We start from the raw sequence: 14,920 nt of genomic DNA, 5'->3' as shown, positions 1-14,920 counted from the left end.
ATGGGGGACCTGCGGAGGGCACTGTTATGGGGGACCTGCGGAGGGCACTGTTATGGGGGACCTGCGGAGGGCACTGTTATGGGGGACCTGCGGAGGGCACTGTTATAGGGGATGTGTGCTATGACACATGGGGCCACGAGGGGGGCCAGCATAAGACACACATATAGCATCTTATGCTGGTCCCCCTCATGGCCCCATGTGTCCCTTCATGTGTTAACTCTCCTATTCATAAAATGGCCAGCCTCTGTACTTTCACTATGAATGCACTCACACTGCAGAGAGCGGCAGAGAGCGAGCCGGCCGGCGCGTGACTGACGTCACTGGCACGCTCCTCCCACTTAATTCAGGAAGCAGGAGCGTGACTAAGTGACATCAGTCCCGCGCCGGCCGGCTGCCTCGCTCGCTCGCTCCCGCTCGTCGCTGCAGTGCATGCATTCATTGTAAAAGTAAGTACAGAGGCTGTAATAGGACAGAGGACTTTTTTTTTATCAATAGGGGCCCCTTCATATATAATAATCGCGGCATTTTCGGCTCGGCCGAATCGCCAAACCGCATTTGCCGATTATCGCGATTCGATTACTTTTGCGATATATCGTGCAGCCCTAATACACACACATATTATATATATATATATATATATATATATATATATATATATATATATATACACATACATATATACATATATACATACACACAGAAATTGAAAAAGTAGAAGTTGTTTAAAATATGAAAACTCAGAAGCATAAAGTTCTGAGCAGGCGATGAACGCTTTGCCAGTTTTGGCTGCGTTTACGAAGATATTATAGTCAAAATTACAGGTCAAGCCCCTTCCATTACTGCTGAATTAGTGCAAGGGAAAAACATCTGTAATCTAACAGTGCAAAAAATACACAGTCATGAGAATAGAAACACCAAGCTATTTAGCATACTATGGAGGTGTCAAAATCCAATCTCCATCCAAACTGCGGGTTCTTAAAGGGACTTCAGCTGAGCCAGATAATGGTGGGATGTGTATGGAGGGTGTCTCCACTCAAACACAGGTGTTAGTAGAATGAAAGATAAAGCATGGCGGATGTCTGCCAGTGGCTTACTCGCCGCTCCTCATGGAAACACAAGCACACTTAGCTGAACCAAGCATGCATGTATCCAGTGCATGGTCAAAGTCAATGTAACATTAAGCCCTGTTCACATTCCCATGTCTGTGATGCCTGTGGGAAATATCCTTCCATGTTCCATCCAAGAAGACATCCGTGAAGGATCCGTGTTTGGTCCGATTTTTGCCCTCCATGTGACATCTGTATTCCACAGGCGCTGCTCGGCTGAAAATTTCCAGAGCATCTCCTACCAATGGTCATTGAAAAAAGGACCAAACACTGACGCCCTCCATGTTGTGTCGGTGGTTTTTTTTTTATTAAACTATAGACTTCCAGGGGCGCATCATGGACCAAAGTATGCAGGTCTCAGATCTTTTTCACTGACTCCATGTCAGTGAAAAATTACTGATGTGTGAACAAACACGAGTACGGATAGCAAACGTCTGCAAAGAGGGGAAATGTGAACGGGGCCTGTAAATCCTGATTATGTGGGTTGTGGAGGGATTCCTGAGAACGTACTCGGCATGCAAGAAACTCCTGAAAACGGCTTAGGTTGGGTTCACATCAGCGTTATGGATTCCGTTTTTGTTTTAGGTTATAAAAACGGAAAACATCAGAATCCATAAGACAGAAGTCAAAGCGGAAGCCTTTAAGTGGCATTCTGTTTTGATCCGTCATAATAGAAGTCTATGGGAATCATAACGGATCCTCCTGGCTCCCGTTATGCAAGTCGGAAAACAAAGTCCTGTCGACAGGAAACCAGACGGATCAGTTAGGATTGCCCATAGACTTCTATTATGACGGAAAGCAAAACAGAATGCCTCTTAAAAGGGGTTATCAGAGTAATGGGGGGAGGGGGGGACGGACAAAAAAATAAATAAAAAATAACATACTTACACCTTTGCACAGTTCTGTTATTCTTGCTTTGTTTACATGCTGCAGCAAAGCTGTGGGGGAGGGTAACAATGACGGAGCTCTCCCTCGTGAATATTTGTGGGTGGGACTAATCTGCCCTACAGTCACATGATCATCTCCTAGCTCACAGGCAGAAGATCTGCACTACATACATCAAACATGTACACATCACACGCTGCACCCCATACACATCGCAAGCATGTATGTGGTGCAGTATGTAGTGAATGCAGACAGGCTATTCTAGCCAAGTGGTAAAGTACAGGGAAGATCCGCCATATTGGACTGGACTTTATCACTTGGCTAGGATTGCCTGCTGTTAGACAAGTAATGGTTCCCTGCATAAATAGGCCCCATTCACATCAGCGCTTTTTATTTCTGTTCTTCTCATCTAATGAAGCAGAACAAAGAAGATAATGGAAGTGCTGGATCGGGCACGTAAGGCTGGGTTTGTCATACGATCAACATACACAACAGATGCCATACTGTGACATCCAGCACCATGGAGTAAAAAAAAAAAAAAAAAATGAAATAAATAAAAATATTACTTTTTTTGAGGACTCTGCAGGATGGGAAAGTGCAGTGTACTGTGTTTTTCCATCATACAAAGTCCATAAAATAAGAAAAAAAAAGAAAAAAACATGTAGGCTAATGTATTTTTTTTATATAAATAATTTAGATGTATGTTTATAGAGATATTTATTTACCTATCTATGGCCAGCAGCACACCACGGATTTTAAAGGAAAACGAAGTTTATTCACCCAGTGTCAGCAGCGACGTTTCAACAGCTTGTTGCCGTCTTTCTCAAGCTTGAGAGACAGCAACGTCGCTGCTGACACTGGGTGAATAAACTTCACATTTTCCTTTAAAATCCGTGGTGTGCTGCTGGCCTTCTTTTACTTCCATCAAACTGGACCTTGGTGCTGATCCACACCGGCCTGACTTTCACCCGAATTTATATAGATGGTGTACATTATATCATGGGCAAGGCTTTACTTGTATGTGGTTCAGACGGGGAGGGAGGGGGGAGGGCACACCAGTGGATCAGGGCTCTGGTGTGGTCACAGGGCTGCCTGCACTGGTAAGGATCACGCATGCGCAATCCCTCACAGGAGCCGTCCGGCAGCCAGATACAGGGAGAGAGGGGGGCGGGCACCCAGGCTCTGACGTTTCGTGTACAGAGCCAGGCCCCTCCCTCATGTAGGGATAAGCCTGTACACGAAACGTCCGCACAGGGAGCCTGGTGGATGACGTTGCGGGTCACATATAGAATCCCAGTACTATAGAAATAAAATGTAAATGACAAAAAAAAAAGTGTTATTCGATAGGTTATAAGGCACATGGGCATATGTTTATATAACTCGGACAACCCCTTTAAAGGCTTCAGTTTTGACTTCCGTCTTATGGATTCTGTTATTTTCCGTTATAACCATGTTATAATGGAAAACAAAAATGGAATCCATAAAGGTGATGTGAACCCACCCTTAAGAAAAAAAACAAAAAACTATCCAATTCTGAGAAAAGCAGAAATATTAGCGCCCCCCCCCCCCCCCCCCCCAAAACGTGGCAGTACCGGGTATTCAAGCCAAGGATGCACCTTTTCCCCAGAAATAAGAGGATGTGCATCCATCGCTGACAACCTGTCGCAGACTTCCGTGCAGCTTTTCATCCATTCTCTGGACAGTCGGTCACTTATTAACAAAGGCATAAAAAGAGGTCCTCTGCAAAGTGCATGAGTACAGCCAGTTCTCTGCTAGCGGTAACAGCGGGAGAAAGCCGTTCACGGATCCTCTCTGCGCCAGGACCACAGGCCATTCCCATGGTTCATTCGTCCCGAGCGCGGGGGGGGGGGGGGGGGGGGGGAGAAAAGTGAACACACAGTTCCTGCATCTATGCCAAATAACTCCCTCAACCTCTGCCAAGTTGGCTGCGAGCGTGTTCATTAGAATAGTAAACACATACAAGGGATTTAAGCTACAAAACAGGAATTAAACATCAAGCCAAATATATACACAGAGAGGAGGCGAGCTGCGGCCAAGCGGGGCCACGGATCACGCCACAGGAATAAAAGGCAAGAGCCGACAAGAAGACAATCTTCACAAGAGCTTTATGCTACATCATCCACACCAATGCCAGGACAAGAAAAACGGACCCGCTGGCCACGTCACTGTGGGATAAAATAGGCATAAAACAAAAAAAAAATTTCATATTTAAAAAACACAATAGTAGCACCACTAAAACCCAAGAACATCCAAGTCGTTCCAACGGGTCAGATGGGCTGAAGGTTGGTTCACAGCACAAAACACACAGGGCATCAAGTGCAGAGGTCACCACCCAACAGTGACATGGACAGGACACACCGAGGAGCACATCGGACATAAGGAATAATGGAAGCCATACCTAGCTCATCCCAGAGCTGCCTGTACTTGTCAGTCATCGCAGTGCCTTGTTGTCTCCACAGGGAAAGACGGGGATCCGCCATGAACTGCTCCGTTATTAAGGTCAGCATACGTGCTCCATTGGAGTCCCTCATTTTTAACATCTCCCGTACCTGCCAACAGGAATAAAATCATAAGGAAAGTGTACAACAGCATTATGGCAGAACCGTATGGTAGAGGCGGTCATTTAAAGTTTTTGCTTTTGGTTAAACTTTATATAAAAAATAAAAATAAATCCCCATCATGTACTTCAGGGAGAGTATAAGGGTGCGTGCACACTGTTCAGATTTGGGTGCAGAAATTCTGCACCAAAAACCTCCCATAAACCTGCACATTTATCAGGAATTTGGTGCACATTGAAAACCACTCTACATAAGGCCTCATGGACACGACCGCATGTATTTTGCAGTCCCCAATACAGATCCGCAAAAAATACAGATGTCCGTGTGCATTCTGTATTCTGCGGAACAGCTGGACCCTAATAGGACAGTCCTATCCATGTCTGTAATGTGGGCAATAGGACAGTCCTATCCATGTCTGTAATGTGGGTAATAGGACAGTCCTATCCATGTCTGTAATGTGGGCAATAGGACAGTCCTATCCATGTCTGTAATGTGGGCAATAGGACAGTCCTATCCATGTCTGTAATGTGGGTAATAGGACAGTCCTATCCATGTCTGTAATGTGGGTAATAGGACAGTCCTATCCATGTCTGTAATGTGGGTAATAGGACAGTCCTATCCATGTCTGTAATGTGGGTAATAGGACAGTCCTATCCATGTCTGTAATGTGGGTAATAGGACAGTCCTATCCATGTCTGTAATGTGGGTAATAGGACAGTCCTATCCATGTCTGTAATGTGGGTAATAGGACAGTCCTATCCATGTCTGTAATGTGGGTAATAGGACAGTCCTATCCATGTCTGTAATGTGGGTAATAGGACAGTCCTATCCATGTCTGTAATGTGGGTAATAGGACAGTCCTATCCATGTCTGTAATGTGGGTAATAGGACATGTTCATTTTTTTTGTGGAACGGAAACACGGAAACTGAATGAACGCAGAGTAACTTCAGTTTTTGTTAAGGACCCATTAAAGAGGACCTTTCAGGGTTTATTTATTCTAGATGGATACCTTTTTACTTGCGGGGTGCCCCCCACCCTGCCTGTTTTTTTTTTTTAAATATTGCCCCTACGACCCGGATGCATGCGGTTGTATTATTGTAACAAGCGTTTAGGCAGATCCATGACAGATCTGCAAAAAAACACTAAGGGGGTCATTTATCAAACTGGCATAAAGTAGAACTCGCTTAGTTGCCCATAGCAACCAATCAGATTCCACCTTTCATTTTGGACAGCTCCTTTGGAAAATGAAAGGTGGAATCTGATTGGCTGCTATGGGCAAGCGAGTTCTACTTTACACCAGTTTAATAAATGGCCCTCTAAGGCTACTTTCACACTTGCGTTTTGGCTTTTCGTTTGTGAGATCCGTTCAGGGCTCTCACAGGCGGTCCAAAACGGATCAGTTTTGCCCTAAAGCATTCTGAATGGAAAAGGATCCGCTCAGAATGCATCAGTTTGCCTCCGATCAGTCACCATTCCACTCTGGAGGCGGACACCAAAACGCTGCCTGGCACACCATGTAAGTCAATGGGGACGGATCCGCTTTCCATGACGATAGAAAACGGATCCGTCTCCCATTGACTTTCAATGGAGTTCAAGACGGATCAGTCATGGCAATGGAAGACAATACAACCGGATACGTTCATGGCGGAGGCATACGGTTGTATTATTTTAACGGAAGCGTCGTTACGGATCCATCCAAAATGAGTGTGAAAGTAGCCTTAATAAAACAAACATATCAGGAAAGGTGACAGGTGCTTAAAAAAAAAATATATATTATATATATATATATATATATATATATATATATATATATATATAAATTATATAATCTATAAAATATAATATATAATAAAATAGAATATAAAATATAATCTATATATTAAAAAGACTTGTGTTAATAGCCTAAACAGTCAGCAAAGCTGAATTAACATACGGTGCGCAAACAAAGCATCACCATTAACCCATTGTCATCAGCATGTTCCCTTCGGAGGACATACTATTCTGTCCCCCATTAAAAAAAAAAAAAAAACTACACCGACAAAGGAGGCCAAAAGGTAGCTAAAAGTATAGTCTTTTGGACTATGAAAGAACAGACCTTTAACGGTACAAAGAAAGGATTGCATATGAATACATTTTTTATATTCATGTGTAGGTGTCAAAGCAGATAGTCTTAACCCTCTCCTCAGCTGCAAAATTCTAGTAAATATTATATGTGTTCAGCCCAGGACGATACAAACTAAAGCGTGTCTATCCGCCCGACATCTACACATCAATAAGCCATTCATGTGCTGATATGTGGACAGCTGCAGACATATATTTGGCCTTAAGGGGGCGACCTTGTAAGGTACTTGACTGCCCTGCGGTGACTCCAGGGAGAGCAGGTTTCCCAGGCAGCCCTCTCCAAGCAGACTTCCATTTCTCATTTAGCACTGCACAAATGCAAAGGGATTGCTGAATGCACAGATACAAGGCTGGACTCCGAGCAGCGCCCGTCCCGATTATCTCATGTATAGCCACATGCGGATGAACTGCATTGACTGTAGAAGCTCCGAGACTGACGCAGTTACAGTAAAAATGCCTTTAATGAATGGGGCCTGGCAGGTTCTGGATTATAAGTGTCCAAATCCAGGGGGAGATAGCTTCTGGGAAGCAATAAAAGCGTATTAGGGTCACATGCAGGGGCATGTCACTCACAGGGACCATGCTCTTAAAGGGGTACTGCAGTTAGAGCATGTTATCCCAGGGATAACCATCAGATTGGTGGGGGTCCCAGCAGTAGGACTGGCACCTATCATGAAAATGGGGTCCCATATCCCCTGCAGCCCCACCTAAATGAAAGGAGCGGCTGGTTGCACATTCGAGCAGTTGCTCTATTAATTTTCATGGGAGTTCCGGAGATAGACGAGTACAGTGCTCCACTACCCCCAGAATTCCCAGAGATGAATGGAGCGGCCGCACACATGGATGACCAGCCGTTCCGTTCATTTCAGGAGCTGCAAAGGGTACAGGGGCCTCAGTTCTCGTGATTACTGGGTGTCCCAGCAGCAGGACCCCCACCGATCTGTTATGCCCTATCCTCTGGAATACCCCTTTAATACATCCCCATGAGGAGTCCGCCACCAGAAACACTGATAAAAAAGCCATACCTTGGCAAAAAGCAAGTTGAGTTGCTTTCCTGATCCATGGTAACCACCCTGGGAGAGGAAGAGCTTGACCTGTTCCTGGACCTGTTCTTCATCCAAATGCCAGCAATTCTCATCGTCTATACTGGCGCCGGCTGTCGGGTCTGGAGCACCTATTCACAGGGAAAGACAGCGGTGTATTAATGCACAGGACACGGACACTGCGTCTGCTTTGTACAGGGAGATCGGGCAGGAAGCCGCCACCTTCCACCTTCTGAGGCCTAAAAATAAATTTGGTATGATCAGAATACAGATGTGGTCCAGGTGGCGACCGCATTTTTTTTCGTGGACCCAGCAACTTCAATGGGTCCGTGGTCTGCATTTTGTGGCTATATCCTATCTTTTGGAGGAATGGACAAAGGGTTAGCAAACAGATGTGTGCTTTCTGCATCCGTATGTCCGTTCAGCGAAAGGGTAGGACACCTCCTATACTTGGCCGCAAAATGCAGATCGTGGACCCGTTGAAGTCAAGGGTTCTGCAAATAATGCAGATTTTTGTGGATCTGCAACTGGCGGACTGCAAAATACATACAGCCATGTGCACAAGGCCTTCTACTGAGGATCTGGGCACTAGAGGAATCGGTCATGGCACCCAGCACCGGACACCAATGATCAGTGTTGCCGTTCTATACACACATTCAGCAATAAAAATAAATGTACAAAACCCAGACAGATGTTAACATTTACATGATTTCTATTACTTATGTCGTGCCAACATACTCCACAGCACTAAACCCGAGACACACAATAACCTAGGACAGGGATGCCCAACCTGCAGCAAAACTACAACTCCCAGCATGCCTTGACAGCCTACAGCCATTATGCATGCTTGGAGTTGTAGTTTTGCAACAGCTGGAGGGCCGCAGGTTGGGCATCCCTCATCTGGGAGAAGCCTGCAATTTTCTCAATTGTCTGTGCCCATGATTCTTAAAGCCAGCCATACAGCAAGGGGTCAAGTGCTACATTACATTGGAGGGTTACAGACCCCCTTTATTCCAGGCTTTTCTCACTTCAGAAAATGGCATTTATCATGTAGATTAAGTTATTACAAGGCACTTACTAATGTTTCGTGATTGTCCATATTGTCTCCTTTGCCAGCTTCATATTTTTTTTTTACCACATTATACGAGGCTCATATCCAGGGGTTACGACCACACTACAATCCATCAGCGGTGGTAGTGTTTTCACACTATAGGAAAAAGCACTAGGCTATGTGTTCTTCCACAGTCCAGGCCACCAGAAAGGCTGGCGCTTTTTCCTATAGTGTACAAGCACGTCCACCGCTGCTGGATTACAGGGTGGTCGTAACCATGGAAACGAGCAGTGTATAAGGTGATGGTAAAATGAATTTAGCCAGCGAAGGAAGCAATATGGACAATCACAATACATTAGTAAGTGGCTTGTATTAACTTTCCCTACATGATTAATGCCATTTGCTGAAGTGAGACAACCCCTTAAAAAATCGACGACATCTTCTGAAATGTCATTTAGAGGAAATGATTGAACCCCAGACCATCAGGACATGAGGCTATGGACTACTATAAAGGCAACACCCGTCAGTCATTTTTGGCTCCAAAGCGTGCAAGTCTTCATTACACCCACCCTACCGTTTTAGGTCTACAGCTCCTAGTCCGATCCAGGAACAGCTCCCCTACCAAATGTTTAAGAAAAAACCATGACGACACATCCAGGTGAAACTCCAAAAATTTGAATATCGTGCAAAGTTTATTTATTTCAGTAATGCAACTTAAAAGGTGAAACTGATATGAGATAGACTCATTACATGCAGAGTGAGATATTTCAAGCCTTTATTTGGTATAATTTGGATGATTATGGCTTACAGCTTATGAAACCCCAAAGTCACAGTCTCAGGTACCCTTTGCTCAGGGGGTATGGGTTAATTAGCTGACTAGAGTGACTCTTTAAGCCTAGAATATTGAACCTTTTCACAAAATTCTAATTTTAAGCTGCATTAATGCAATTCCTTTTAATTTGCATTACTGAAATAAATGGACTTTTGCACGATATTCAAATCTTTCGAGTTTCACCAGTAGGTGTGCATGGGAGCTGTAGACAACATGGGGAGAGCGGAGTCACTTCCTATGTTAAAACCCCAATTCCAAAAAAGCTGGGACACTGTAAAATATATCCAAACAGAATGTAAGGACTTGCAAGGCTCCGGACGTTATTTTGCTGCCATCAAGATCTAAAGGAGTTCATTTTTTTCTTGCCATGGTAAAAGGTCTCACTTCCAGCATCTGATATGTGCTCTGATCTACGGTGAATATAACACAGGCCTAGGAGATTTGCAGATCATTGCGTTCTGTTCTTTACAGCTTCTTTGGAATTGGGGTTGCACTTCTGACTCGCGAAACAGTAGCGACCGTGCGCGCTGCCTTTACTACAGAGATGGGAAACAACCAGCTCGCACTTTCTAAAAAGACACAACCTGGAACGTGTCGATTAAGACCGCGCTACAGACAGACCCTTGCAGGGCTGTACAAACAAGGAGCCTTGAGACGCCCTATTCCTGAAGCTCTCAGCGATTCATCTTCTGTAAAAGGTTCAAATGACGGGTCTCTTTCCCGAACTCCTCTTCAAAAGGTTGCAGATAACACTCAGGAGGACAGATCGGCTCTCCGCTGGAGGAGGCAGCTGTTGTCAGCGTATGTTCCCAATATCGTCTTGCACAGATTCTTAAATGTTTCATAACTGGGGACCTGATCTACCCTCGCTGCCGAAAAATAATTTGTTTTCAGGACAAGATTAGTCTTACAACGCGCTTCTACTGACTGACCTACGTAGGTGCTCACAGTAATATGATTTAACCCTTTGCCGTCGGGTCTAAAAACAAAAAGCACAAAATTTGGAACCATTGACCAAACGTCATGTTCTCACAGAAGTGGTAGCCCCCAATAACTTGATGCACCCCTACACACTTTCCTATAATAAAGGCGCGTTACCCTTCCTAAATTAAGATAAAAATAATTAGCCCTTGGAGATTCTGACCGGTAAAAACAGATGCAGTTTACCGTCTTCTGTCCATGTTCTCAGCAGATCTTGCTCATAGGAAGACACTGGCGGCCCTCAACAGGTCAGGGGCATCGGCACCACACATGAGATGCCACAGAAAGACTGCTCTTTGTGCCTATGCTAAGCCAATGGGCATATCTAAGCCCCTGGGCATGGAAGACCAGGTCTTCAGGGAAGGACAAGCGAAGTAAATTCAATCCTTGAGGGTATCCTCACAGGTGGCATACACACTGCAGATTTACTGCGGCAAAACTGCAGCTTTTTCCAGTATCAGCACATGATATTTTAAGAAAATCCCCAGAGAGGGCCATGCCAGTGCTGCGGACCGCAAATTGCAGCGCGAAATGCTCGGGCACCGACCATGTGCCTGCCGGCCCATTCACTTGAATGGGGTGAGTGATCCACATCTGACGGTCTTGCACCTGCATGCGGTCCAGAGACAGAAAACCCACGGAAGCATTCTGTAGCGCTTCCGTGGGCTCCCGATCCGTGCCTCCATTCCGCACCACACCTCCAGATTGCGGGTCCATTTCTGCTCATAAGGCCATAAGTTGTGGATTTTAAATCTTGCGGCAGACATTCTGCCATGTGTGGCTGTACCCTTAAAGGAGCGATTAGGGAAGAAGAAATCCCCCTCCCCAGTCTCCCAAACAACCTGGGCAGGAACTTGTCTGGTATTGCGGTTAAAGGGGTTGTGCAGTCTGATTCCTGCTGATCCGTTGCTTGAAGAGGTAGGGGCGCTTGTGCCAGTGCTGCTTCCGCTTCAAAATAGCCCCCTTAGTCTCCTTTACAACAGCAGCGCAGTGTAATGATAACTGCTTGGGATGGGCACGCCACAAAGGAGACTATGCCCTAGGTAGGCCTTGTGAAGCGTAAGCAGCACTTGCATGAGTGGCACTACCTCTTCAAGCAGCGGATCAGCGGGAATGCTGGGAGTCATACCCCCGCTGATCTGACATTGATAACCTACCCCGAGGATCAATAAGTACGTTACTGTACAACCCCTTTAAGCCCACAAAGAGTCACAAGTCCCATTTCCTAACCCTAGACCAGTCCTAAGAAAATCATTAAATCCAGATACAAAAATCTAGTAATACGAGTGGTGCACTGGAGGGCACAGGGCATATCGGCTTGGTACAGACATCACAATGTAGGCTGTGGAATCGCTAATGTACATTCTGCCCATGTTCCTGCCCTGCAATAAATAGGACACTGCAGTAGTACAGGAAGGATCTGGTACGGGACGCCTGCCGCTAGTACACGCCCGCTATGGTGGCCCACTTAGCACCAAATGACTACTAAACATATTCATTCTAACACGCTGTACAGACTTGTCCTGCATATTCTGAAAGGAATCTGCCACTATGGGGAGCGAGCATTAAAAGCAGATTATATACTGCAAAGAGTTCATACCGGTCTAAACTTTCCCGACAGAAGGTGGGGAAAAACAGCTGCTAAACAGCAACACCGATCTGCAAAATGGTGCGGAAGAGAAACGGCAAGGAAAATGAAATATCTATGGGCAAATTAAAGGGAACCCGTCAGGAAATTCATACTATCTGAACCATAAGTAGCACAAGATATCAGGAGGATCCCGTATTACAGACCATTGTGATTTGCTCTGAGTTACAGAAAAACAGTTTAGAGCCAGGAAGAGGAGTCCTGGAGCAGCCTCCTGCCAGCTTATCCCTGCCCAACTCCATCGCCAAGGCCTATTCCTATTTATGTATATATAGCAAGACGAGAAGCTGGCAGGAATCCGCCAAGGAGGCCATTTTCCCCCCTCTTCTTGACTCATTTATCGTGGTTCAGGCAACATCAATCTCCTGACAGGTTCCCATTAATAATTAAGCTGTTGACGGATCCTGTGGACATAGTTGTCCTGCAACAAATCTAATAGTTATGGCCCAGCCATCTATGGGCTCCTACTTCACATATAACACCCTCCAAGTATGAAAGTGGTCGTGTGGAGGGAATCTAGACTGAACATCACATCTGACATCTAAAGCTAACGCTGACTCATGGAGTTGCGGGAAGGTTCCAGTTTTTCCTGTAAACTTTAGTATCCTCGTCATCTTGTGCGCTCACAGACCACGTCTCTCGGGTCGATCTTGCTCTGGTGGAGCACTGGGCTTTACTACATGATTTTATGGCATTGCTACCACACACCTGTGCCTACTGCGCTCTCACCACATACCTGAGCTCTGAGCTCACAGGCCTGGAGCAACGTCCTAACAAAGGGCGACTGTTCAGCCAAACAAGCAGCTCCTCTTTATGTCAAGACATTCTTTTAGACTGATTAGCTCCCTACTCATTCATCGGTGAATGTAATACACACAGCTTGGGTGAAAAAATAAAAAAATAAAAATAAATAAATAAATCAATCAATCTACAATCAAGTCAACGGAGGACATAAAAAGAATTAAAAATAAAACTAAAAATTTAACTATGCACCTGCATAAAAGACTATTCCCACCAAGAATGAAAAACCATCCGCAAATGTACATAAAATCATTGCTTATACATTAATTCTGTCCCCAATATGCTTGGCAGATTAGAGGGTAGAAACACTAAACGTTAGCAAATTACAGGAAGGGTCATGCCATGCCAACAGCCAAGCAAAGACAAACCGCTTTTCACTGTAAAGTAAATTTTCATCAGTTACTCCAGCTCCCATCACTCCTTGCATTGTTTTGTTTTTAGATTTTCAAAATTTACTTCATTTGCAGTTCCCTTATCCCCCCCCCCATGTTGGACTCATGTTGTTCTTTGTCATGTGTCTGTTGTCCCATCATTCCTTAAAGGGGTTCTGCACTTTGTTTAAACTGATGATCTATCCTCTGGATAGATCAGCATCTGATCAGCGGGGATCAGACACCCGAGACCCCTGCCGATCAGCTGTTTAAGGCAGCGGAGCTCCAGCAGCGCTGCAGCCTTCTCACCGTTTACCGCTGGCCCAGTGATGTCATGACTAGTATCAACTGGGCGGGGCTAAGCTCTGTTCACTTGAATGGAGCGCCGCTGCCTTCTCAAACAGCTGATCGGCGGGGGGTCCCGGGTGTCGGATCCCCGCCAATCAGATGCTGATGATCTATCCAGAGCATAGATCAGTTTAAAACAAAGTGCCGAACCCCTTTTAGGCCTCTTGCACACAATATGTATTTTGCAGTCCGCAAAAAATACAGATGACATCCGTGTGCATTCCGTATTTTACAGAACAGCTGGCCCCTAATAGAACAGTACTATCCTTGTCTGTAATGAGGACAATAAAAGGACACGTTCTATTTTTTTTTTTTTTTTGCAGTACGGAAATACGCAAAACGGAATGCACACCGAGTACCTTCCGAAACGGAATGAAAAAGGAGACTTTTGTATTACTTACCAGTAAAGTCTCTTTCTCGCTCTTCCTTGGGGGACACAGGAAACCATGGGTATAGCTCTGCTCCCTAGGAGGCGTGACACTAAGTGAAAGCTGTAAGCCCCTCCTCCATCAGCTATACCCTTCAGCCTGGAGAAGAGACTGCCAGTTGCGTGTCCAAGTAGTGAAAGATAACCACCAACCGGAAAAAGAACCGTCAAGCCCCAACGGGGCAACCAAGCCGGAACCACAACTGTAAACCCAAATGAAGGGCGGGTGCTGTGTCCCCCAAGGAAGAGCGAGAAAGAGACTTTACTGGTAAGTAATACAAAAGTCTCCTTTTCTCGCCCATATTCCTTGGGGGACACAGGAAACCATGGGACGTTCCAGAGCAGTCCCAGAAGGGAGGGACCAGAACAAACTAGACCAACACCGGAGGCATCAATCAACTGCCGCCTGCAACACCAGACGGCCTAAAGCAGCGTCAGCCGACGCATGAGTATGCACCCTGTAGAACTTGGTGAAGGTGTGCAAGGAGGACCAAGTGGCCGCCTTGCAAATCTGCTCCGTAGAAGCCCGATTTCTCTGAGCCCAGGAAGCCCCGACCGCTCTAGTGGAATGAGCGGTAACACCGAGGGGCGGAACCTTGCCCTTGGCGAGATAAGCCTCAGTAACAGCCATCTTGACAAAACGGGCGATAGCAACTTTGGATGCCGCCAACCCTCTGCGCGACCCCTCCGGAACCACAAAGAGCGAGTCAGTACGCCTGAAAGAGC

General features: G+C 45.6%; 1 protein-coding gene across 1 annotated transcript in view; it reads right to left on the bottom strand.

Annotated features, from left to right (window-relative positions):
• ZSWIM6 (zinc finger SWIM-type containing 6) overlaps positions 1-14,920 on the bottom strand; it is a gene marked incomplete at its 5' end in the record, with an annotated part of 117,866 nt that overhangs the window by 44,540 nt on the left and 58,406 nt on the right. Inside the window, 2 exons of the mRNA XM_040421320.1 lie at positions 4,411-4,561; positions 7,718-7,866. Of these exons, the coding sequence (XP_040277254.1) occupies positions 4,411-4,561; positions 7,718-7,866 (300 nt within the window). The remainder of the gene's footprint in view (positions 1-4,410; positions 4,562-7,717; positions 7,867-14,920) is intronic.

The sequence above is a fragment of the Bufo bufo genome, chromosome 2 (assembly GCF_905171765.1).
Source record: "Bufo bufo chromosome 2, aBufBuf1.1, whole genome shotgun sequence".
Taxonomy (NCBI): domain Eukaryota; kingdom Metazoa; phylum Chordata; class Amphibia; order Anura; family Bufonidae; genus Bufo; species Bufo bufo.
The sequence above is the reverse complement of the archived record's forward strand: the minus strand, read 5'-3'. Positions and strand labels throughout refer to the sequence as shown.